This window comes from Engystomops pustulosus, chromosome 5 (assembly GCF_040894005.1).
Source record: "Engystomops pustulosus chromosome 5, aEngPut4.maternal, whole genome shotgun sequence".
Taxonomy (NCBI): Eukaryota; Metazoa; Chordata; class Amphibia; order Anura; family Leptodactylidae; genus Engystomops; species Engystomops pustulosus.
The window spans coordinates 152,245,289-152,270,930 of record NC_092415.1 but is presented as its reverse complement, the minus strand read 5'-3'; the positions used below and the strand labels follow the sequence as shown (position 1 = coordinate 152,270,930).

At 40.9% G+C, this 25,642-nt stretch overlaps 1 protein-coding gene across 11 annotated transcripts in view; it reads right to left on the bottom strand.

Annotated features, from left to right (window-relative positions):
* The window catches only part of TRAK1 (trafficking kinesin protein 1), a 103,199-nt gene that overhangs the window by 26,250 nt on the left and 51,307 nt on the right, over window positions 1–25,642 (bottom strand). For all 11 annotated transcript variants that reach the window (XM_072153436.1, XM_072153429.1, XM_072153431.1 and 8 more), the window contains 7 exons: window positions 15,222–15,298; window positions 8,294–8,410; window positions 4,339–4,439; window positions 1,594–1,702; window positions 856–934; window positions 573–703; window positions 81–155 (listed from right to left, as the gene is read on the bottom strand). In XM_072153436.1, the coding sequence (XP_072009537.1) occupies window positions 81–155; window positions 573–703; window positions 856–934; window positions 1,594–1,702; window positions 4,339–4,439; window positions 8,294–8,410; window positions 15,222–15,272 (663 nt within the window). In that variant the 5' untranslated portion in view covers window positions 15,273–15,298. The remainder of the gene's footprint in view (window positions 1–80; window positions 156–572; window positions 704–855; window positions 935–1,593; window positions 1,703–4,338; window positions 4,440–8,293; window positions 8,411–15,221; window positions 15,299–25,642) is intronic.

Sequence of the window (25,642 nt, the reverse complement as noted above, 5' to 3'; positions counted from 1 at the left end):
AAAACTTGAGTGGCAGAAATACTGAAAGACCTCTGACATATCGCCTCTAACATCCTTGTTTTTTGAATTCACACTCTTACCTCTGCTGTAAGTTGGCGCTGGGCATCTTTTGCAGCCCCCAGATGTTGCACAAGCTCCTCATTTTCTACTGCATACTAGAAAGGAGAAAAAAAATCAAAAAAAAAAAAAAAAAAATCACAATTTTCAACCATAATTAGAGTGGGGGTGAAATTTTCTCCCAGTATGGGTTATTGCCTCTCATCTCATAGGGAATGTGTGCTTCTCTGGATCCACTTTGTAGGATAATGAATGGCCTCGGTGAACAGCAAGTTATATACCAAATGAACATAACTGAAATTACCTATGCAATGGAGTAATGCAGAACTCGTTTGTTGGACCAAAATACTGAAAACTTTATGGAGGAGTAATGCATTTTGCTTTAGTATGTAAATGGTGTGCAGTATGGTGTGCAGTAAGTTAGGAGCATACATTTTGGTCATATTTGCATTAGCCACACTAATATATATATTCAATTTCCCAAATCCATTCAGGATTTATTGCACAATACTTACAGCTTTAGCCTTTTTCTGAATATCAACAATTTGAGATAACAGGTGAGTGATCTCTTCTTGCTGTCGAGCTGCATCCTCAGTTTTCTTTGCTAAATCCTCTGATATATTTGCAATTTGAATGTTAGCATCCCCTAGAAAAGACAAACAGGCCATTAAAACATCACGTTAGGTACAACTTTTCATGTCTTTATACTACTAAAATGAGATCTTTCTAGTGTCCCCATGGACATTAAATATTATAATAAATGCATGGTGTATAATGTACTTTTAAAAGATGACCTACTTAGTTCTTTTACACAGTCATTGACAAGTTGCTGTTCCTTCTCCTCGTATGTAATTGTCTCAGTTTGCAAGTGACATGCCTGCAAAAATAATTATATTATTAAGGTGCCTCATACATTAATTCAAATCAATATTAGAAAAGGCTATACTGACAAAGCACTGTATCTGCCTGCAAGGTAGGACTCACTCCCAATGTGAATTACCGTTATGATATTGGGCTCAGATTGGGTTTAGTTGGAGTTAGAGAGGGTTGGAACACACAGAATCCAGCTCCAGAAAATAAATTCAATATTTGAATATCAATATCTCACTGAATATTTAATTTTATAGTTTTGATAAGTTAAGAATCTTCAAGCAAACTAATCTGATATGTTCAATTATTCCGATTTAAAGGGTGGTATTCCATAAAAATAAAATTATACACCAGTGCAGAAGTGCAGAAGTGCAGGTGATGTGAATCCTTACATCTTAAAAGTCATCCTATTAAAGGTAAGCAACAATTCCAACTTTCTATTAAGAAAAGAGTCATTATGGAATCAATCAGAAGCATCTCCTTTCAAGAATGGATGCAGTGCATGCATTTAGTCACTAGGTGTCAGTAACAGGCCACTTTGAGCAGAAAATGTGCAGCTATAAACATGACCTTTAGAATTGCCAACTGAGAAACCACATTTTTTTCTTGCCTTTTCTATTGTACCCACATAACAGTGGGGAAGAAAGAAACCGCACAAGACCTCACCTCAGAACGCAGGACAATGTTCTCATCCTCAAGGTCTTTTAGTTTCTGCTGTAGGGAGTCAAAATGGAAATAGTTTTGGACGGAAGATGAAGATTCATTCCTCTTTAAGCTTTAAGAAAAGTAAAATAGATCATTGTTAAACTTTTCAAATAAACAGTGTATGCACCAGAAAATCACAGAGCACATACAGTGGAATATGTCCCCATTTGCCCAACATTTTCCCCTGATGTACACAATAGTGCAGTTACTAGATTGGTTACTAGATTGTAATAACATAGAAGAAAAATGGGTCAATATGGAAGCAGCAGGAAAACTACAACAGACTTGTAGACCAAAGGGTATGGACCAGTTACCTCTGTACACAAACAGAAGTTCAATTTACTGCCCCTAGAAAGCAATGCTGGGTAGAAGAGGCATGATCTCTGCACATGCTTCATTGCTTTACAGTGTGTACAAGGGGCAATAGAGCTGTACTTTGCTCAAGAATGCCCTTGACAGGTATGGAATGAAAAATAAAAGGAGACCTAAATTGATGGAATGAAAACAGAGTTTTATAATGTGATGTTTAATTGTTTGCCAACAGCTTCCTTTATGTCCTCATACCAGATGGGATTATGTCAGGATTACTCATTCTTCCTCAAAAATAACTCAAAACGTCAGCATAATTCTATTCTACAGCTCATGAATTATATTATTAAATGTCTAACCAGTAGTCTACACACTGCTTTAAAAATCGTGCAATCCTTAAAAGAAATATGGTGGGGAAATTGGATTTAGACCTAAAACCAGACAGACCTCTGAGAAACATTATAGTAAGAACATCAAATCACAAAGTGGATCTGACTAAGCTGTAAAGCATGTGTACTAGGTCTCTACTACTAGTAGCTAAAATGGCATTAAAAGACTTAGATGAGCAGTGAATAAAAGCAGATTCATAGGGAGAGATTTATTAGTGCTTATATGCCAGTTTTCTGTCGTACAAGCACTGATATAATCACAATTTATTGTGAACTGCAAGAAATTGTGATAATTTTTGTGCCTATACCACCTTCACACTATGTGGGCGTGGCCAGCAGCTGAATGGGCTGGTACGGAGTGTTCATGCCCTGCACCTGCGTACTTTCTAAAAACCTGCAAACATTTGTTCAAAGGTTTGTGGGCAAAACTACGCCGTTTATGCCAGGCAGCATGGTCGCTCAATGGTTACATCAAGAGCCCTAAGCCTCTGGATTGATTGGCCCGGGACAGGGGGTGTGGTCTATAGTTCCCCCTGATAGCACTTTCCTACCTCCTGCATACAAAGCAAACCTTCATCAACTTACCTTTGCTAGTCAATAGCAAAGAAGACCGCAGCACAGCACAGGGATGGACAAACTCAAAAAGAGTGCTTCATTCCAAACAAACGCAACGTTTCGATCACATTGCAATCTTTGTCAAGCAAGTGTTTGTCACATTCTTGTCAAAGATCACAATGTGATCCAACCATTGCATTTGGTTGGAATAAAGTACTCTTTATGAGTTCATCCGTTCCAGTACTGTGGTCTTCTTTGCTATTATTGGATCCATGAGGAACCTCTGACTGAGGCTGACAGACTGCTGGCACCCTCCACAACTATCAGTTTTTCTTTGACCTTGGGTATGCGGTCTACTATTTCTGTTACATTTGCTAGCCAATCAGAAATGCACTTGTAGATTGTAAGCTCTTGCGAGCAAGGCCCTTACTCCTATAATTTTTATATGACTATTTTAATGCTCTGCAAGATCCTATTTTGTTTGTGTCTATTTACCCCATGATCTGTAAAGTGCTGCAGATTAAAATGGCACTATAAAAATAAAGATTTATTACTATTACTAAGGCTTTTTTTTGTGATAGCACATTGTAATGAAGGGGTAAAACAAGACAGCCTCGAGTCTTCAGAAGAGCCGAGGCTGTCATAGCGACGGATCACCACTCCCGGATGACGTCACCCATGCAAGATGGCGGCAGTAATCGATGGGAAAACACCCCGCGAGCCCTCTCCATGCACCGGGACCCGATGCGCCATACTAGTATGGCGTGCGTCGGTAAGGGGTTAAACTCTCCTCCATGACTTCATAAAACCAATTTACACCTCATTTCAAAGTTGATTTTCTGGATGAGGCCACTACACCAGGCCAATTACTGATGACAGGTTCCCTTTAATAATCATTCTGACATTTCCAAAGTGAAGTCTGCTCTACATATAATAACTTCAGTGACCTCCAGTAAACCTGGATTTAAATACAGCAACCAAATCTAAAGAGGTGATAATAACAGCAGCCACCTGAAGAAATGAGATAGTAGTTTTTTCCTACACAGACTTTTTACAGACGCTTTAGCTAAGCTGTGCTCATGGTTCATGGAACAAAACCAAGTAGCAAAACCTGGGGGAAGTAAATAGTAGTTCTGCATCATCTACAGGTACTGATTTGCATAGAATTTTGACTTCAGGACCAGCTGGACTGTAGTGTTTATATCCGCTTCCCATTTGGTGATCACATACAAATACGTACAATACAAGCAGCAGAAAGGATTATTGCGTGTACTCATTACCTAGCCTCGTTTAGCAGCCCTTTCTAAGATTATCTTTGTCTGCCTCCTCCTTACACAAATAAACATTTATCACGGAGGAATTTGTCTTATAGAAAGGTGAAACTCCAGGGAGGTGACATGCACTTTGTTCAGATAATGTCACAACACTTGTTCTGGGGAAGTCAGGGACTTACGGAGTGGAGCAGATAGACTCAGGCTCGCTCTCTTCAGCTGCACTGGTGTAAAACTGAAGTAACTCATCTTTCATGGATAATTCATGGCGCAACTGTGATACCTATGGGCAAAACAATAACAAAAACATTTTTGTATCTTAGCGTTAATAGAGTTTACATTAGACGTGTCAACATCTACATTGTGATTTCTGTTAGAATCTGTTATTGGTAGCAGAGAGAATACCATATTGACCATTATAACCTCAATTATATAATAATAATTAATAATAATTCTTTATTTATATAGCGCACACAGATTAGGCAGTGCTGCACAAAGCATGGCAAATTGGTCCCTGTCCCCATGGGGCTCATAATCTAATCAACCTACCAGTATGTTTTGGAGTGTGGGAGGAAACCGGACCACCCAGAGGAAACCCACGCAACAACGGAGAGAACATACAAAATCTTTGGGTGGGATTCTAACCGAGGACCCCAGCGCTGCAAGGTATAAGTGCTACCCACTCAGCCACCGTATATAAAGACATTTGTGTTCTTTTGTTTGCAGCTTTTGTGTCATCAGCGTGTGAGGTCCGCTCACAGTGCAGAAAACAAACAAAAACCGTCCAAGTAGTAAAAATTGGGTATGAATAGGACCGCTCTGAGTTTTGCAGCTGGCGCTGGTGGCTTGCCCGCAGATCCACGGAAACTATGCTATGCGTATGAGCCCATGGAAATGAATGTGTCCCTGTGCTGGTCTTAGGCATTTCATTGGACACTATGTGAAGACTCAGTATACCAATAATGGTGTAGATGGGGAACTATGAACTAAATGTGTAAGTTCCTGGCTGTTTACGTCTGATCACTGGCGATCCCAGCACCACAGCACCTCTTTTGTCGGGAGACAGAGGACACTAAACAAATAGGGGTTTTGAAAAGCAGACTATAGAGCACATCTATCCACACTTGTCCTATGTTTTGGACAGTTTGATGACTTGTGTATGATAATAGCGGGTAGGGGGGGGGGGGGGTTGGGGCTTGTGAAAGAAGATTGTGGCATTTTTGCATAACTTCTGGCACATACCCTCTTTTGCTGAAAAGCCCAATCAGGACATGAGTAGAAAAAGACAATTGAGTGATGGGTGGGAGACGAAGGTTTAAATGATACGTATATGTAACACACCTGCCAACGCAGCATGTTCCGAAATAATGCCTCCAGTAGATATAGGTAGGCCATTAAGATTTATCACCTTTGTGAGCTCTCTGGTGTCTATAATCAGTAAAGCAACTGCTTAAATATCTGCCCAAGAAGGAATGTTAGTAATGATGACTAATCGCATGCACCGTTGTTGTTGTTGTCTTTTACAGAAGTGCTGGTTGGATGTTCCACCTGAACTGGACACTCCCAAAGGTGATATAAACCTTGGGGGTGGAAGGTTCTGTGCTCTCTTAGTTCTTACTCCCCAGGATGGAATAAGAAGCAAAAGTGTCATCGGCATTCTACCCTACCACACTTGTCCTGTCTGGAGACAAGGCAGCAAGCAGACATCTACCTTTAGGAGTCTGCCTCAAGCTGCCAACAATCCTCTCCAGCTACCTTTACGAAGCTGTTAGCACCTCCTGTGGAACTATATCCAACCAGCCATCTCAAGCCAATTGATGGCAATGGCCACAACAGCAGTAACAAGTTCAAAATAAACAAGCTGTAAGTTGAAGGCCTTATATTCCCTATGTCATGTTGTTACCACCAAGGGCGCCTCATTCACCACCACCAGGGATCCCTACCTCTACATCAGGGTTGCCCCAGGGAGAAACATTCTGCAAGTTCAGCCTCTCCCTCCATTTCTTGCACATCCACCTGCCAGAGACCTGCCAGGCTGTGGACGAGACCTCTGTGGTACCCAGCACTGTGACCGCAGACCAGCGCTAAGCAGAGGGACACATCAGGCACTTCAGGATCTGATTCCCTGGTGACATAGTGGGTTACTGATGGTAGCCTTTGTTACGTTGGCCCCAGATTTCTGCAGGTCATTCACTAGGTCTCCGCATGTGGTTCTGGGATTTTGTGCCTCTGATTGAGGGAGAGTATCAGTGGTCTTGTATGTCTTCCATTTTCTAATTATTGTTCCCACAGTTGATTTCTTCACACCAAACTGCCAGCCTTTTGCTAAATCAGTCTTCCCAGCCTGTTGCAGGTCTACAATTTTGTTTCAACAGCTCTGTGGTCTTCACCATAGTGGAGTTTGCAGTGTGACTGTTGGAGGTTGTGGACAGGTGTCTTTTATACTGATAACAAGCTCTAACAGGAGCCATTACTACAGGTAATGTGTGGAGGACAGAGGAGCCTCTTAAACAAGAAGTTACAGGTCTGTGAGAGCCAGAAATCTTGCTTGTTTGAAGGTGACCAAATAAGTATTTTCCACCATAATTTGCAAATAAATTCTGTTTTTCACATTTCGTCTCTCATAGTGGAGGTCTACCTATGATGTCAATTACAGGTCTCATCTTTTTAAAGATGACCTGTCACCCATAAATTCAGCACTAGGAGCTGCTTACTAAAGTAAGCAGCTCCTAGTGCTTAAAGGGAACCTACCACCACGATTCTACCTATAAAGGTAGATCGGGTGGTAGGTGGATGAATGGGACGCGAGGATAGCCCTTTTTTGGTCTAATCCTCACGTCCCTGCTATCTTTTAGAAAACTTTAATCCTGGCATATGTAAATTTTTTTAAACGGCTACTGGGTAGAATCGTGGTGGTAGGTTCCCTTTAAAGGGAACCTGTCACCAGGAGACCCATTTTTAGCACTCCCCCATTCCCCACAGAGCATAGTACATACACTGCCAAAGTGTTTTGTATAAAAAATTGGTTTTACAGAAAAAAAGATATGTTATATTGTACCTTTCATTAGCATCTGCTGTGTGACTAGGCAGTTGCCTTTTGGGAGGAGCTGGAAAGGAGCAGTTCCCCCCCCCACCCTTGGGATTCAGCTACTCCATGTGACCTTTTCAAATATATGAAAACACCCATCACTGGGCTTAGCGACGCCCCCTGCTCCTCTATATCCAATCCCGAGTGTGGGGAGTTATTCATTTATTTGAAAAGGTCACATGTTTCCCAAGGGTGGGGGGGGGGGACTGCTCCTTTCCAGACCCTCCCATTTGGCAACTGCCTAGTCACACAACAGATGCTAATGAAAGGTACAATATAACATATCTTTTTTCTGTAAATTTTTTATACAAAAACACTTTGGCAGTGTATGTACTATGCTCTGTGGGGACTGGGGGACTGCTAAAAATGGGTCTCCTGGTGACAGGTTCCCTTTAAACAAACAAAAGCCGTTAGAATGATAGCGTTATCAGAAACCTCCGCTATCCAACACTGCGGCGGAGTACAATGTAAACCGCTCGCAAAGCGGTCCGACATATTTATGAGGGGGCGGTCCGAGGCGCTGCCTCTTCCCAGGACCGGCCGCATGCTCCATAGGCCGGCGGTGACTGCCACATGTCATGCGGCAGTCACCACCCCTAAACTCGCTCCCTTGGAGACTGGTCCGGCGTTTACATTGTACTCCGTTGCAGTGTTAGATAGCATTATTGAAGGTTTCCGATAACGCTATTGTTATAACACTGCGGCGTTTGTTTAAGCACTAGGAGCTGCTTACGTTTGTAAGTAAGAGAACTTGCACAATTGGTGGCCAACTAAATACTTTTTCCCCACCGTATCTATCCCATAAAATGGTGAATAGTTCTGCATCCCCACAATACACCATACTTCAATTTCTCACTTATGAATGCACTTGCCAATATTCCACACAGTGATGCCATTCACACATAAGAGGTTTTTAAACTGTTAAATCATATAGTAATGTACTTTTTTACAATTAAACTTTAACTGCATTCTGATGAGGAAATGCAAATAAAATAACAATATACAATTCCAGCCATAGGTATAGACTTCTAAGATATCCAGAAATGTACCTCTTCTCTGATATGTTCTACTTGTTCTTCTAAATACTCGTTCCTTTCTGTAAGTGTCTTATTCTTCTTCAACAATGACTGGCCAATACGAGCAGCTAATTCTAGGTCCCGCTCTTTCTGCAAAATGGAGAGAAATTTTAATGAAAGTAGATCTCTGAAGAAATGAAGCATTTATGGATAATACATACTGTACAAGAATACACGCCTGGTCTAAGTAACCTGAGGAAGAGCCTACTGAAGAGATTGTGGTAGAACAGGACTTTCCTCTATACTCAAAGATTTCATTCACTGATTGGTAACAATAGCTTTATGCACATTTTTTCCCATCAATATTGAATAATATGATTGCCTATAGTATAGCAGATTTTCTTGGACCTAAAGACATATATCATATCAGAGAATGTGGCACTAGTACTTACATTGGAGGTACAATGGTGAGAGATTACTGGTAATAGTCTCTCTGGACAGAAATCATTACACATCTGGATGCAATGTTTAAATGGAACCTATCACAAGATTTTACCCTATCCCCCTCAGATAGCGGATGAAAAGTCCTTTCTGCAATTCTCTCTTTTACGTGAAATCTCAGCTGTTCACCTATAAAAAAAAAACTCCTCAAAAGTCAAGCAACTATCACTCTTCTCACTTAATTTTTACATAAGTCAAGTTTAGTGGTTGCAGGAGGAGAGTCAGTTCAGAAGCCCCTATCTTCTGTTCCATAGGACCAAGAAACATGCTGCAGTCTTAAAGATAAGAATCTAATTTTTCAGTTTGCTTAAAGGGGTATTCCCACAAAGACAAGATTCTTAAATGTACTCAGGATAACAAAAAAAAAAAAAACACTAATTCAATGTTATTAACGAAAACACTGGGTACACGAGGACTGATAGAGACAGGTTGGACTTATATCTGTGAAATTCAATTTTAGTTGCCCCTAGACCTGGGTCATCTCACTTTAGGGTTGGCAAACATATTGTTCTCCTGTCCGACACTGCAATGAGCTGAGCTTCTCTCTGCCTCTAACCCCCTTTACATTCCAGGGCGAGCTAACACAGAGACTTCCTGCTGGCGCACTGTGAGGACAGTAAAGCTACAGACAGATAAGATCTTTAACTGGGGGAGGGAGGCATATAGCATGCAATTATGACAGTATGTAATGGCTGTGATAGCAAAGCTAAGAATGTCATGTGTATTATGCATCTCATGGATCTCATCATCTCTCATCGCTGATCTGTCTCATCTCTCTTTCTATGTGTCAGATAGTAGTAGAATGTTTAGATGCTAAATTAAAGTGTATATAAACCTGGACTCTGATAATCTAAGCACAATGACAGCACACAGAACAGAGGAATCATGAAGTCTCTAGTTAGAGAGTCCCTGTCCACACTCTGGAATTTTACAGTAACCAGCCTAGGGAGTGATGGGAGGTAAAACAGCTAGAAAACTGAATTTTAAAAAATGTAAAGTAATGGGTTAAAAAATCTTTATTGTGTAAACATCACTATGGGATTAAAACATTTTTCATGGGCATACTCTTTAAGCTTAGGGTTCTGTGAGCAACAGAACTGGACATGCAAGCTGTTAAAAACTAGGCAAAAATGGTTTATAGCTTACAATCCCAACTATGTATTTAGCGGCCTGTATCTATGGTTCTGTAGATCACCAACCATAAGCTAAAGATGAGATCCTTGTCTTTAATATGACACCAGTAGCATGTTCTACCTACTATAGAACAGAAGATAGGGGCTTCCGAAGTGACACCACCCATGCAACTACTAGACTTGACTGAGCTTATGTGAAAACAAAGTGAGAAGAGTCATATTTGCCCAACTTTGGGAAATTTTTTTTTAATAGATAATTGGGTAAAGATTTCACATAAACGTGGGAATTTCAAGAAAGGACATTTTATACCCTATGTGAGGGCTGGCAGTTTAAATGTGTAAAATCTGGTAGCAGGTTCTCTTGAAATCTGTCGTTGGGTTATTGTAAAGCCCCTGTTTCCTATATGTACTAAGCAGGGCCTCATCTGCCATGAGGCGGGATGAAAATCCCGCCTCAGGCGGCAGATTGCTGAGCCCTTTAATCGCCGCTCACCTAATGGTCATGAACACCACAGCCGCTCGGTCCCTAACAGCGTCGCCGGCGGCCGCGGCAAGCTGGCAGTAGAGAATAGGAGTCTCCACCCACAAGGCCCATCCATCATCACGTTCCTGCCCAGCCCGGCCGAGCATCAAACCCCTCCACAACCACCGCCCACGCCTCCGGTCCCGCCCCCGGCATCCGCTGTCGGAGAGGAAGAGGTTTATTCCTCTTAGGCTGCCCGGGCACCCGCTCACTCCCACAACCCGTCCCCCCCCCTTTCAGAGAGGAGGAGGGAGCATAGTCTGTCCCTGCCCAGGCCTCCAGTGATGTTCCCCCTCCGTTCCCGCCCGGACCTCTGCCCACCTCGTTTGCCCGCCGTCTGGTCACATGACCTGACCCGCCGGCCAACATCTACCAGTGGAGCATGGTGCAGACGAAGACTACAAATGTGGTAAGTATATATTCTGTATATATGTGTGTGTATGTTGTGTATATGCTATATGTGTGTATACTATATATATTTGTGTATGATGTCTATATACTGTATATATGTGAGTATGTTCTGTATGTGCATGTACATTATATAATGTATGTATGATCTCTATATACTGTACTTATGTGTGTATATTCTATTTTTTGTATATGCAGTGTTTATATTGTAATGTTTATACTGTATGTATGTTTGTACATAGGGTGTGTATATACTTTATTTCTATGTATATATGTTTATAATGTACACATATATATATGTTTGTATATAGGGTGTGTCCTTCATGTAAATACTATCTATGGGGATCTTACCTGTATTTACTGTCTATGGTGCAGATCCTGCCTGTTTTTACTATCTATGGGGGTCTTGCCTGTACAGGCAGTCCCCGGGTTACATACAAGATAGGGTCTGGAGGTTTGTTCTTAAGTTGAATTTGTATGTAAGTCGAAACTGTATATTTTATAATGGAAGTTCTAGACAATTTTTTTTCTTTTGCCCCAGTGACATTTGGAGTTTCAAAATTTTTGGTGTAATTGGACCAAGAATTATCAATAAAGCTTCATTACAGACATCTTACAGCTGATCATTGCAGTCTGGGACTATAGTAAAGCATCCAGAGAGCTTCACCAGAGGTCACAGTGGGCAGAGGGGTCCGTCTGTAACTATGGGTTGTCTGTAAGTCGGGTGTCCTTAAGTAGGGGACCGCCTGTATATACTATAATTGGGGAGTGGTCCTGCATGTGAATACTATCTTTGGGGAACTTACCTGTACATACTATCTGTGAGAGACGCCTGCCTGTATATACTATATGTGGTGGTGATCCTGCCTATGTATACTCTCTATGAGGGGCGCCTGCCTGCATATACTCTCTATGAGGGGCGCCTGCCTGCATATACTCTCTATGAGGGGCGCCTGCCTGCATATACTCTCTATGAGGGGCGCCTGCCTGCATATACTCTCTATGAGGGGCGCCTGCCTGCATATACTCTCTATGAGGGGCGCCTGCCTGCATATACTCTCTATGAGGGGCGCCTGCCTGCATATACTCTCTATGAGGGGCGCCTGCCTGCATATACTCTCTATGAGGGGCGCCTGCCTGCATATACTCTCTATGAGGGGCGCCTGCCTGCATATACTCTCTATGAGGGGCGCCTGCCTGCATATACTCTCTATGAGGGGCGCCTGCCTGCATATACTCTCTATGAGGGGCGCCTGCCTGCATATACTCTCTATGAGGGGCGCCTGCCTGCATATACTCTCTATGAGGGGCGCCTGCCTGCATATACTATCTATGAGGGGCGCCTGCCTGCATATACTATCTATGAGGGGCGCCTGCCTGCATATACTATCTATGAGGGGCGCCTGCCTGTATATACTATCTATGAGGGGCGCCTGTCTGCATATACTATCTATGGGGGTCTTGTCTGTATATACTATCTATGAGGGGCGCCTGTCTGTATATACTATCTAGGAGGGGCGCCTGCCTGCATATACTATAATTGGGGAGTGGTCCTGCATGTATATACATATCTGTGAGGGGGTATGGCTGTATATACTATCTATTTTTTTAATTAGGTGATATATAGGACATTTTATTTGTGTTGTCAGTTTTGTTGTTTGGGGTATATATTATCCAGGTGACATTATAATGTAATTGACTGTGGTATATTTGGATGCACAGTGCGTAAATGTGCTGCACGGAGCTAAACACAACTGTTGATTAACACAGCAGTGATAAACCATAGGAGGGAGAAATTGTAATGAATTCCTCTTTATGATGGAATAGATCATATCCTATAAAGGTACTAGATGCCACTGATCCGTGTCAATAAATTTGGTAACCGGAATGTAGCAGGGATCAGGGGTCCGTTGCATGGGAGGGGGGCGCCATTTCCATTTTCGCCTCAGGCAGCAGAAAGGCTAGAATCGGCCCTGGTACTAAGTTCTAAGATCTTCTCACACACAGAATAAACAAGCTTTACATTCGCTTAGAAGGTCTACCCGTCCCAAATGGTGTTGGTGCAGTTATCCATAGAAATTACAGTTATGTCATTGATGGGCAGTAGGAACCTAAATATTAGGACAGCATTAATTTACATTGTCAAAAGCAGGTTCACTGACATTATATATTCCAATTTAAGTGCAGAACAAACAAAAAATCTATAGCAACTTAATTGCTAACAAAGTAAATGTACAGGCCCGGCGCCAGCACCCAGCCAACCCGGGCAAGTCCCAACCGCGTTAAAGAAAATTAGGCCCCTGGATCAATTGAACCAGAGTTGCTTTAAGGCAGTGTGGCTACTGGGATGGGGGGGTAGAGAGGCTACTGAGAGGAGGGATTAGTGTGGTTACTGGGGGGGAGGGATTAGTGTGGTTACTGGGGGGAGGGATTAGTGTGGTTACTGGGGGGAGGGATTAGTGTGGTTACTGGGGGGAGGGATTAGTGTGGTTACTGGGGGGAGGGATTAGTGTGGTTACTGGGGGGAGGGATTAGTGTGGTTACTGGGGGGAGGGATTAGTGTGGTTACTGGGGGGGAGGGATTAGTGTGGTTACTGGGGGGGAGGGATTAGTGTGGTTACTGGGGGGGAGGGATTAGTGTGGTTACTGGGGGGGAGGGATTAGTGTGGTTACTAGGGGGGGGATTAGTGTGGTTACGGGGGGGAGGGATTAGTGTGGTTACTGGGGGGGGAGGGATTAGTGTGGTTACTGGGGGGAGGGATTAGTGTGGTTACTGGGGGGATTAGTGTGGCTACTGGGGGGAGGGATTAGTGTGGTTACTGGGGGGAGGGATTAGTGTGGTTACTGGGGGGAGGGATTAGTGTGGTTACTGGGGGGAGGGATTAGTGTGTTTACTGGGGGGGAGGGATTAGTGTGGTTACTGGGGGGGAGGGATTAGTGTGGTTACTGGGGGGAGGGATTAGTGTGGTTACTGGGGGGGAGGGATTAGTGTGGTTACTGGGGGGGAGGGATTAGTGTGGTTACTGGGGGGGAGGGATTAGTGTGGTTACTGGGGGGGAGGGATTAGTGTGGTTACTGGGGGGGAGGGATTAGTGTGGTTACTGGGGGGAGGGATTAGTGTGGTTACTGGGGGGGGAGGGATTAGTGTGGTTACTGGGGGAAAGGGAGTTTACTGAAAACCTGGAGCAGGCCCTGTAAATATATTATTATGTATCATACCGCATAAAGATACAATGTTTTCCTTTGGCAAGTAAAAATATGACTCAGTAAGTTGCTATCAGTAACAGTTTTTCCACAACACTACCTTCCGAGTGTTTTACAGATATCTGTTATGGCAATAGGATCTGGCACGAATGACTCCTGACACCATGGTACCAATGCACTGCACTTTCAGAGAATGATTTGGATAAAGGAGATGTGTACTTTGTTGCTCTCTGCTGATACAAAATACCTAGGCAAACCCTTATTAATATCCTTTATATCACAAGGGCAAAGTATTGTGTCATTAAACATCTCAAACTCCAACCTGTTCAATATCAAAACCTAGCCTGCATCCCCTAAATACATTTGTGTCTGTGAGGCCTAATAATATAACTAAGAATATTGATTACCAAGTTTGTTTGTTTTTTTCAAGGGGGAAGGCCGGCACATTTTGGTATTATTGGATGTCAAAATTTTGGGACTGTAAAAACTCTATGCTGATTTGCACTGAAATTAAATCACCAGTGCGTCTAGCTCTGTACACAGGGCCATTGTGTTGATCCCAAAATAATGATCTATTAATTGCAATGCTCGGAGATCCCCTTTATGTAGTTGCAGCATCATGTTATAAAATAAAATGCCAAATCAATATAATATAAGCCTTATATTTTCCAAGAACAAAAAGTACATGAAAATCTATGCAAATCCATGAGTGGTTCTACAATCTAGGAGTCTGTGAGGTCTATAGTACACCTTCACAGCAGGGCATTGTATCCTATTCTCCCCTTATAAACAACACATACTGTACCGCATAATGTATTGCAAAACAGCTGCTGGGCAAGCCTTGCAAATGAAACCCTCAGCTTTACTGCAAATCCTATCAAGGAAGATTCAGTAACCAAGAAACTGCTATATTCTGAATTTCTAATAAGATCATGATACAGCTGTATAAAAAAAGATATACTTGGAGCTAAGCAAATTAGGCTAATAATTATATCATTATAAGCAGAGCCCTATGGCTAGGGAGGAGGGTGAAGGGTTACATCACACTGCGATACTGCCCATACACATTAGATGAGCACAGAACAAGACAGGACGCATTAAATTCAGTGAAATTTTAGGAAAATGAAGGATTGGACATTATGACATAAAGCTTTTGGATCTGTTCCATATTTGAGGACGTTTTATCACTTACCTCTTCTAAAAGACGTGTAACAGCATCTATGTCATTGTATGTTTTAGTCATCTGGCCCACTCGTTCTGCACATAGAACTGTAAAAAGAAACATTTATAAATGTCAGAACATTAACCAAAAAATTAGCTATTTCTTACAACAATTCATATGTTCTCCATGTTATGCCAACATCACTAAAAGCCCAAACTAAAATTATGTAATTCTCAATGTGGTAAGCAGACTACAGTGGGGAAAAAGTATTCAGTTGGCCACCAATGGGGCAAGTTCTCCCACTTAAGAACATGAGAGAGGCCTGTAATTGACATCATAGGTAGACCTCAACTATGAGAGACAACAGTGTGTCCCAACCTTGTGAAGACTTACAGAGAATGTTTGACCTCTGTCATTGCCTACACAGTATTAAGATGAGCTTTTGTTATTGACCAAATACTTATTTTACACCATAATTTGCATATAAATTCTTTAAATAATCCGACAATTCGATATTCTGGATTTGTTTTCACATTTTGTCTCTCATAGTTGAGGTCTACCTATGATGTCAAGTAGGAGAATTTGCACAATTGGTGGCTGACTAAATACTTTTTTTTTACCCACTGTAAAATACATATCTTGACATATTCTGATATAAAACAGCTAAAAGTCACAAAAATGTTCATCATACATTGAAGAAATCTAGAGTACAACAAAAAAGAAGAAATTTAATGCATCTTATAAGAAAAAAAATGGTGTCTTTTTATCCTCCCTTTATCCAAAATGTACATCAACTCTGGACTTGCCTTCATCTCCCAAGATGGTCTGGCAATGCTTTGAAGCATAAAACTACATGTGTCTATAGTATCATAGTGTCATAGTTTATACGGTTGAAAAAAGACACATGTCCAATATCAACCAAGGAAGGGAAGGGATTGGATGAGGAAGAGATTTAGGGGAAACATAACCATCAATGTTATTTAGGTGTAAAAAGGCATCTAGACCCTTCTTGAAGCTCTCTGCTGTCCCTGCTGTGACCAGCGCCTGAGGCAGGCTATTCCACAGATTGACAGTTCTCATAGTAAAAAAGCCCTGTCGCCTCTGGTTATTAAACCTAGTTTTTTTCCAGACGGAGACAGTGCCCCCTCGTCTTTTGATTTGATTTAATGTGGAGCAATTTACCACCATATTATTTGTGTGGACCATTCATATATTTATTTAAATTGATCATGTCCCCTCGTAGTCGTCTCCTTTCTAATCTAAATAAATCTAGTTGTTTTAATCTTTCCTCATAACTGAGACCCTCCATACCCCTTATCATTTTTATGGCTCTTTCCGGGGCCCAGAACTGGAAAGCATATTCCAGGTAAGGCCGAACCAATGCCTTGTACAGTGGTAATATTACATCCCCTAGCCTTGCGCCAGTCACTTGGCACCACACCAGACATTACGGAATCCCTGAAGATGTTAGACAGCGGTACAGCAATAACAGAACTGAGTTCTTTAAGAACTCTGGGGTGTAACCCATCTGGTCCAGGAGCCTTGTACACATTGATTTTATTGAGCTTAGATTGGATCATGTCTACATTCAGCCAGTCTAATATATTACAGGATGCACGACCGCCAATGGCACCACCCACGTCAGAAGTTCTGTCTTCTGTTGTATAAATGGAGCTAAAAAAAAAACATTTAGTATCTCCGCCTTCTCTTGGTCTCCAGTCACCAATGCCCCATTAGCTCCATAGAAAGAAGATATACAAGAAATGATGCTGCTGCAGAGAATAGTATGTTTTCTCGTGTGAGTTTAGGGGAAAAAACAAAGTAAGGAATCCACCCACTAACTTAAAGACAATAGAGAGTTAGAAACTGAGCCTGCAAATGGAAAAACGGATAAAACTCAATTTAAATCAAATAATGGCCTGTGCATTCCTCGGCTTCAGAGATGTTCTGCACAGGCAGAGAGGAATCGCTACTGTGCAGGCAATGCATATCCCTGAAGCCGAAGGATGCACAGGTGTGCACAAAATGGAACAAGCCAGCCAGTGATGACGCTACAGGGGGGCGTGAAAAAAAGTGCAAACAGGGGTGGGTAATTGGGAGTGAAGCAGGAGACAAGAAGGGCTACAGTGATGCCTCCCATAGCACTTGAAGCTAATTTGCATATTTTAACCATCAGGCCCCTTTTCATTTTTGCATCTGTTTTTTTACTCCCCTCATTCCAAAAGTTAAAACTTTTTTATTTTTCCGTTTACTTAGATTACATAGGGCTTTTTAGTGGCACAATTTAATATTCCATGCAATGCACTAGAAAAAATTTCAAGTGCAGTGAAATTCAGAAACACACACTTTTCTTGCAGGCTCTGGTTTTACGGATTTCTTTATGTGCTCCAAATTAAAACTGCCCCTTATTCTTTGGGCACCGGAATACCAGATTTATATAGGTGGTGTTAGGTTTTTTTAAGAAAATAAAAATATTTTGTACAAAACAAAAAAGAACATTTTAATTCTAAGGCCAATAACTTTTTTCATACTTTGGTGTACGGACCTGTGTAAGGGGTAATTTTTTTGAGGTACGTGCCGACAATTGAATTTATATTAATTTGTGACCTATGTGACCATATCCAAATATTTATGGATGGAAAAATGGCAAGAAAGTGGTGGACATTTGAGCTCTATTCACACATTCCCCATAGTATCATGATGTTATAGTACGTTGTGGTGTGCAAAGGGGTTAAAAAGTATTTTTATACAAAAAGGAGACGATAAAGTAGTAGCAGTTTAATGGGGTAAGATCTGGTGACAGGTTCTTTTTCAGAGGAATTCAAGACTAGTGCAATATTTAGGTCCCTCATGGGCATGGGCATGCCGAAATTGGACTGAAGTGTTGGTACATGCAGTCTTTTTGTACTTAGACTCCATGCCACCAACTGAGAATTGGGATAATCAATGACTCGCCCACAGACAGAAATCTATTGATATTACAGACTTGGGACTTTCCACACACCTAGAGATTTAAACAAAAGAAAATTGTCACAGGCTTGAATTCAAATGGTTTAATAATTATATGAAAATCATTAACCAATGGAAATACGACTTCTAGGCAGTACTGGACCACACCTATGTTCAATGACTTCTGCTTAAAGAGATTGCGATAGTTGTAACAACATTTGGACAATGCAAGGATACATTTGATATCACAGAGCTGAGCAGCCTACACTAAACTAATCAGGAATGGTTTACATTACTTTACGAGAAAAGATGCTCCCGCAGGGTTGTTTTATATGAATTACAATTATTTCCTATTCTGAAGCCGTAATAGATCAAATAAAGTCTTTGGTAGTATCCTATGTTTGAGGCCTCATTCACACAAACGCATCGGGTCCTGTGATCCAGCCGCAAATTAAAACACCCATAGAGGTCTAAGGGACCCAGACGTGCTTATACATTGGGCTGTTCCTTTAACACGTCACTGCTGCAGCCAACTATTGGCTTCACCCAACTCAATGGGGTCATATGTAAAATGTAATTCCAGGCACATATTTTTTTATGCGTTTTGAATTCTACAGAAAAAAGATTTCACTATATTTACCTTACCAAAAATTCTATAAAAGACAGTGGTATGTTCCACTGATTCTTCAACTTTCCCTCTATTTAAGTTCTGCTGAGCAGCTTTTGTTTCCAAAACAGCAGCTAACCTGCGTCAAGATTACATAGTGGTTGAGTATTTAGTTCTTTATTAAGTATAGCAGAATGTTTTTCTTAAAGGTGTATGTGCAGTGCGGCCTATTTCTGTTTAAGATGATTAATAGTTTGAGATAAAGGCTTATAAATAGACGGACGGATCTGCCCAACCAACATTATCATGAATACAACTTGTTTCACACCCATAAGGTATGTTCACAGGTAACTGAAGTATAATTTATAATAGTTCCAGAAGTATTTAGTAAATGGGATTTTATAGGATTACATGCACATAATGCAACCAAAAGGTATACAAGCACTAGAGCATAATGGGGCAGCTTTAGCGAAGCTCTTATACCAGCGTACAAGCCCATAAATAGTCACAATTCCTGGCACACTTATATGCCAGACAGGACAAGATGTATAACTGCTCCGCTTCATGCCGGATATATAAGGAGGACGGAGCATCTAGATATATGCGGCATAGCGGGAAGAGAAGAATTTACAGCACTGGATAAATCCCCCAGAGTGCAGAGTTCAGGATTTCTGTTCTGCATGAATCTGGCGCCCTCCGCACTGACTTGAAAGGAGTTTACCACTTTTTTTTTTTTAGTGCACCTTTAACACAGGGTGTGCAACACAATTGTGACAGACTTTGCATGTTATATCTGGGGCATGGTCAGACTGAGCACCGGAAAGCCCCCTAATTTATGTTGCATGATGCCTAGTGAAGCTGCGCCACAAAAGGGCCACGGGCAACACAAACGTGGTGCAGACACTTCTTACATACCTGTGTAAGCAGTTTGCACTAGAAAGAACGTGCAGAAAACTGACACACAGTCCTTCATAAATGTGCTGAGATCACTGGCCTATTTTTCTGTGTTCGACCAAAATTGTCAGAAAATTTAAAAAAAAAAAAGTAACCTGGATTGTAAGAAATAGGAAAGTGCACATGATGATAACCCTATGCCTAGGTCAAGTACCATTTAATGCTGATTTCCAGGCAGATGAATGCTGTAATATCCAAATAATGGTAATGTATGACATTTGCTTTGCTAATTTGGGGTCTCTGCTCATTTCCTGAATGTAATGAAATCTGTGTCCCTATAATATTGCGTTCAATAACAAAGTCAAAATGGTGTAGCGCTGCGGTTTCTCCAACGTCCAGACTGCGGTTACTATGTGAACTACACAATGTGCTCATGCTAAAGCAAACAAGCAAAGAACTACATAATACTTCATCCCATCCCAATGTTTGTACTGAGCGGTTGTATAGGGCTTTGGGATCATTCTGAGTCTGGAAAATGGTTCATACAACAAGCAATGGCAAAGGCAGAAAGAGTTTATGGCTCTTATAACAAGTGTTTATAAAACAAAGGTTACAAGAGACTTTGTACAATGCGTCAGAGATCCTAAGGGGTTATTAATAAGATACCATCTTCAGTATAGTTATTGATCAAGTTAAAGTTCCAGCTATGGATTTAAAGGGAACCTGTTACTACATTTTTCACAAATACAACTAATGGCAGGTTCCCATAAAGCCCTATTAACTAATGGACACCCCTTTTTTTTAGCTAAAAATTGTTTCCCTTAAATCCCCATATAATCAAATTTATCATTTTACCTGCAATCCAGTAATATCTATAGCCAGTCAAAATGGGGCATGGCCTCCTTGGGCTGATTCCAGTAACTTCAGCAATTCCCATGCTTTATCATCATTCAGCAGTCATGTCATGTTGACAAAGGTGACCTCATTTCCGGTCCTTTTGCCTCCCAACATTAGCAAGCTGTACACCATGCATATATCTGACCACATGAAATCCCAGCATGGCTGCATGGAGAGGAGTAAAAGTTCATGGAGGCATGCTGTGATTTCATGTGATCAGATATATGCATGGTGTACAGTTTGCTAATTATAAAGTAAAATTATAAACTTTATCATATGGGGAAAACAATTTTTAGCTAAATTAAGGGAGCCAGTTAAAAGGGCTCTATGGGAACTTGTCACTAGCTGTATTAGTAAAAAAATGTGGTGACAGGTTCCACTTAAGGCTCAAATCAGATTAATATATTTTAAAAGGACATCAATTGCTGTACTACAGAACCATCAGTGTAAATGGAAAAAATGGATTGTGTCTGTAAATTTATCCAATTATATTGATGGAAAAAAGGGCTGCTTAGGCTAAGAAAAATTAGGGCATGGTCAAGATCAGATGTGGCAGAATAATCTGATAATGGTGTATATTCCCATGTTGAAATTAAAAACAAACAAAAAAAAAACAACAGGAAATGGGATTTTGAATAAATAAATTACTTTGGACACAGAAGGTCAGTATGCATATAAAAATGGACATTAACGCTGAAGGGGATGACTAGGATCTGACTATTCTGACCGCAGTGCTCAGTTGATTGCTGTAGTCTCAAGATTTCCAACCAAGGGCAATGCAGGACCTTGTATAGTGGCTGTGCTTGGTATTGCAGCTCATACAAATTCAATAGATTAAGGCCTGCCTATGGAATTTCTAGGGTGAACCTGAAATAATTGAATTAGACATCTGAGGATATTTGATCAAACTTTTAACACCAGAATATTTCTTAATGAAGAACGTGTATCCTGATCTGGAAGCTACACGTTTAATAGTGGAAGGAGCTTCATAGTTATATATACAGTAAGGTGGGAAAAGATTCAACTTTTTATTTTAAACTGTAGGTTAGGGAAAACACTGGGAGCTCCTATTAGTGACTGACAACTTCTCATAGATGGTGTCATCTACCAAATAGGGTGCAGTTGGGACATTTTTTTTTAGGCTGGTCTCAGATTTTATTTGACTGCCTTCTCTGTGATCCAGTTTTTAATCTTATTCCTGAACACTACATCCTATGATTGAGGTATTGTTGTGATTCACCCTAGGTCAATACAGTAATTCCCCATTTTTCTGCAGAAATATTAAGCTTGTAATGTGCAATATAAAAAGAAAATGTGAATACATGTATGGTCACTGCCAACAGCACTTGAGCAGGAGCTACTGTGCATGTCCATAGGTCCAGGGAAAACAGCAATAGCTTGTGCACAAGCACAACAGCCCGGACAGGCTACTCCGGCCCCCAGTAGTCTCTGCAGATACTCGGATCTACGTTAATATATTCCTGATGGTAGGTTTCCTTTAAATACTTCAACTACCTGATGGAGGGGGTGTCACATAACCCCTTCAAGATAAAACTGCAGTCGAGAATTAGGTTTGTGTCACAGGGTAAACATAAGCTTTTAAACATTTTAAAAGGTTAAAAAGAGACTGGGCAATATGTATTACCAAGATAAAAATATGGTAATATAAGGTTTCCATGCTCATACACAAACAAATATGTTTAGTTTCAGCTACAGTAGCAAAACCAGCACTTCAAAAAAATCTTTTTGTTTCCATAGAAACAATTTCTTTATAACAAGTCTTTGACAAATGAGATACCAAGGAGTAATAACCATGTTACCATAGCAACAAATGACTGCGCTAAGAAAGGTACATGTGCAGAGGAAATACACAAGTGAGTAATAAATACCAGACCGCCAAACCTTCACTATCAAATAAAAGTTTCATCATCAGCAGACGTGCACTATGTGACTGCTCTATGGTGAAGAGAAAAAATTCTGTACCTGCATGTTACACAGTGCGGCAGGAGCTACAGTACCACAATAATTATTGTTACTGCTTCAATGACAAATACCGGAATGCTATAGTATGAACAGCATATAAGATGTGACCAGCTAATTTCCTAGCAGATAGCAATCCTATTGTACCCGGTGATGAAGTGATCAGTATACTCAGGGGATATATGGCAAGGATTGTACACATCTATGTGCCCACTAATGGTGAGATCAGCGCACTAGTAGATAGAAACCACAGCTGTGGGGTTAGTAATGGTGAGATCAGTGCAGTAGAAGATAGAAATCACACCTCTGGTCAGTGATGGTGAGATCTGTACACTAGAAGATAGAAATCACACCTCTGGTCAGTAATGGGGAGATCAGTACACTAGTAGATAGAAACCACAGCTGTGGGGTCAGTGATGGTGAGATCTGTACACTAGAAGACAGAAATCACATCTCTGGTCAGTAATGGTGAGATCTGTACACTAGAAGATAGAAATCACATCTTTGGTCAGTGATGGGGAGATCAGTACAGTAGCAGATAGAAATCACAGCTCTGACAATATGCAGTTGTTAAACTGGACACACATAGTTAAATATATTTGGTCATGCTGCACACTAAATTCTCAATGTTGTGCAGTAATGTATTATCTTTTAGATCCACACTTGGATAGCTTGATATGCTGCATCACTTGGCAGAGCGCTCAAATATCATACAAAATCCACCGCATGTGCAACCCCTTGATGGCCTCGCTATGGGCATCATTGGTGAAGCTGCGCAACTGTGTCACCATACTTTGCCAGCTTGAGGTATCATACTTTGTAAAAGAATTGATACTTCACAGATTCCAGAAAAGAATGCAGGAAAAAATGGAAAGGACAAGGGCAACGATAGTGTGGTATTCCTAATATAGCTGGATAAATATAGATTTCACAGAATTATATGCAGTCACAACCACACTCTGGGTGCGTTCACACATGGGGACACAGGGCTTCCGGTAACATCACCAGGAGCCCTTTAGGCTGATTAGCATAATTTTAGGAGTGAAGATTGAATAGTATAATGTGCTTTAAAGTTAAAATTTAATTTAATTTGATAAGATTTTCCTGATGGATGATAAAATAACTGTGCATTTCATAACTGTACGCAGAGCAGGGTTCATTCCTCCCATAAGACAAGGGTGTTTCCTAGAAGCTGGCCTTATAAAACCATAAGGAGTCTATTTTAGTGATCCCTCTAGAGCAGTGATGGCGAACCTTTTAGCGGCCAAGTGCCAAACTGCAACCCAAAACCCCCCTTATTTATTGTGAGGTGCCAACCAAAAATTAAAGCAGTAACTTATTGCTCCCTGTCCTTCAACAACTTTCAATCGTATTTGCCTCCTGAGGACAGCAACACAGTAGAAAGATGGAAAAGTTTCAACATTGTAACTTCTTTCCAGTTTCCCTCTGTACTAAGAGAATCGTGGGGCCAGCAGGAGGTCCTCCAAAGATAATTCGGCCCTGTCTATTCATTCTCCCTCTTCCTACAGTCCCAAGTAGCGAAATAAGTATCAAAATATGACGGAAAGCAGCATCTTTTAAGTTGCTTGGAACTGCAGGAAAATTCTTTGAGTTCTATCTGATGTGCTGGGGCAATGGCCCGGGTGCCCACAGAAAGAGCTCTGAGTGCCGCCTCTGGCACCCGTGCCATAGGTTCGCCACCACTGCTCTAGAGGGATGTGTTCCCTTTAATGAGATGGAAGCTCCTCAGTCCCTGAGTTTGTGTTACATATACTGCAAAAAGCAATATCATTATCATTAAATTTATGGTATGTGATAATAATAGCCACTTATTTCCAAGCATATTGTGGCTAGAGTATGCCATAAATAGGGGGAAAAAAAGTTTATTACACACGTTATACTTTAAAATATAACTTTATTGGTTACAACTAACCATAAAAGAGACATTATGATGATAAACACAGCGCAAAAATCCAAGACATGCAGCAAACAGTGACACGCTTATGGATACCATCAACTGTGTCCTTTTAAGCAAACAAGTCGTTGAAACTTGGCTGCATTAAATGCAATATACTTTAATAAATCTGTGCCCACGGCTGGCATTTTACCAGACCATAGATCCAATCAAAAATAGAGAATGTTCTACTCAGAATAATTTTTCACCATTTTTAGACTTTGCATATTAAAGCAAATTTTCACTTTTTCACAGTCCCTTATCGGCACATCGCGTCTGAGGATGCCTGAGTGTAATCTTCTACAATTTGAATTAAAGAAGAAGGTATCCCATCTTTTAAAAGTATGACAATGTGGTATACTGTCTTTTCATGCCACAACACAACTTTATATTATAGATTTATTTCTCACATAAATTTAGTTAAAGTAAAACTGGCAGCGATAGAGAGAATGATAAAAATGACTTTATTGATGAACTGTAATGCAACTCCTGAAACTGAAGCTGTAGGTAACCTAAAGATCCTGCGCCAATGAAATAACACCCGCTGTGGTGACGAGCTATTTAGAAGGGTTACATCTTCTATTTAGCTCTCATATCTAAATAAACTAGATGACCTCCTAAAGACTTGAGGAACTTGACTAACCTGACTCGACAAATACATAAGAATGACACCTTTGGAAAATCTGCAGCGTAAGACAGTAGCATGGGATTTATGAAAATCCCACACACACATTGCAGAAAATATTAATGATCCTGGGCACGTCATTTGTTTGTGTGTTGCGGATGTCTTAAATAAACCTGCAAAGGATGAGCTCCATTCCATGTCGCAGCAAAATTGTGGCATAAAACGCAGAAATCGACAGTTTTCTGGCACTTTTTTTAAAGGGTGAATTCCACAACCATTCCACTTCTTGTGCCATTTACATTTGCAGAATTTACACAAATCCAACAAAATAAAACCTGCATTTCTTGTGTACAATTATGCTAATCCACAAAGTGTCACTGAAAAGGTCAAGTATATTATAGAGGTAAATTCACCACGGCAAACTTCTTTCAGTAACTAGAATATTACAACATTTACTTGGATTCTGATAAACGGGACACATTCAGATACATTTCTACAACAGAATAGCTGCTCAGTCTCTGGATAATGGCATTATATTATCCATT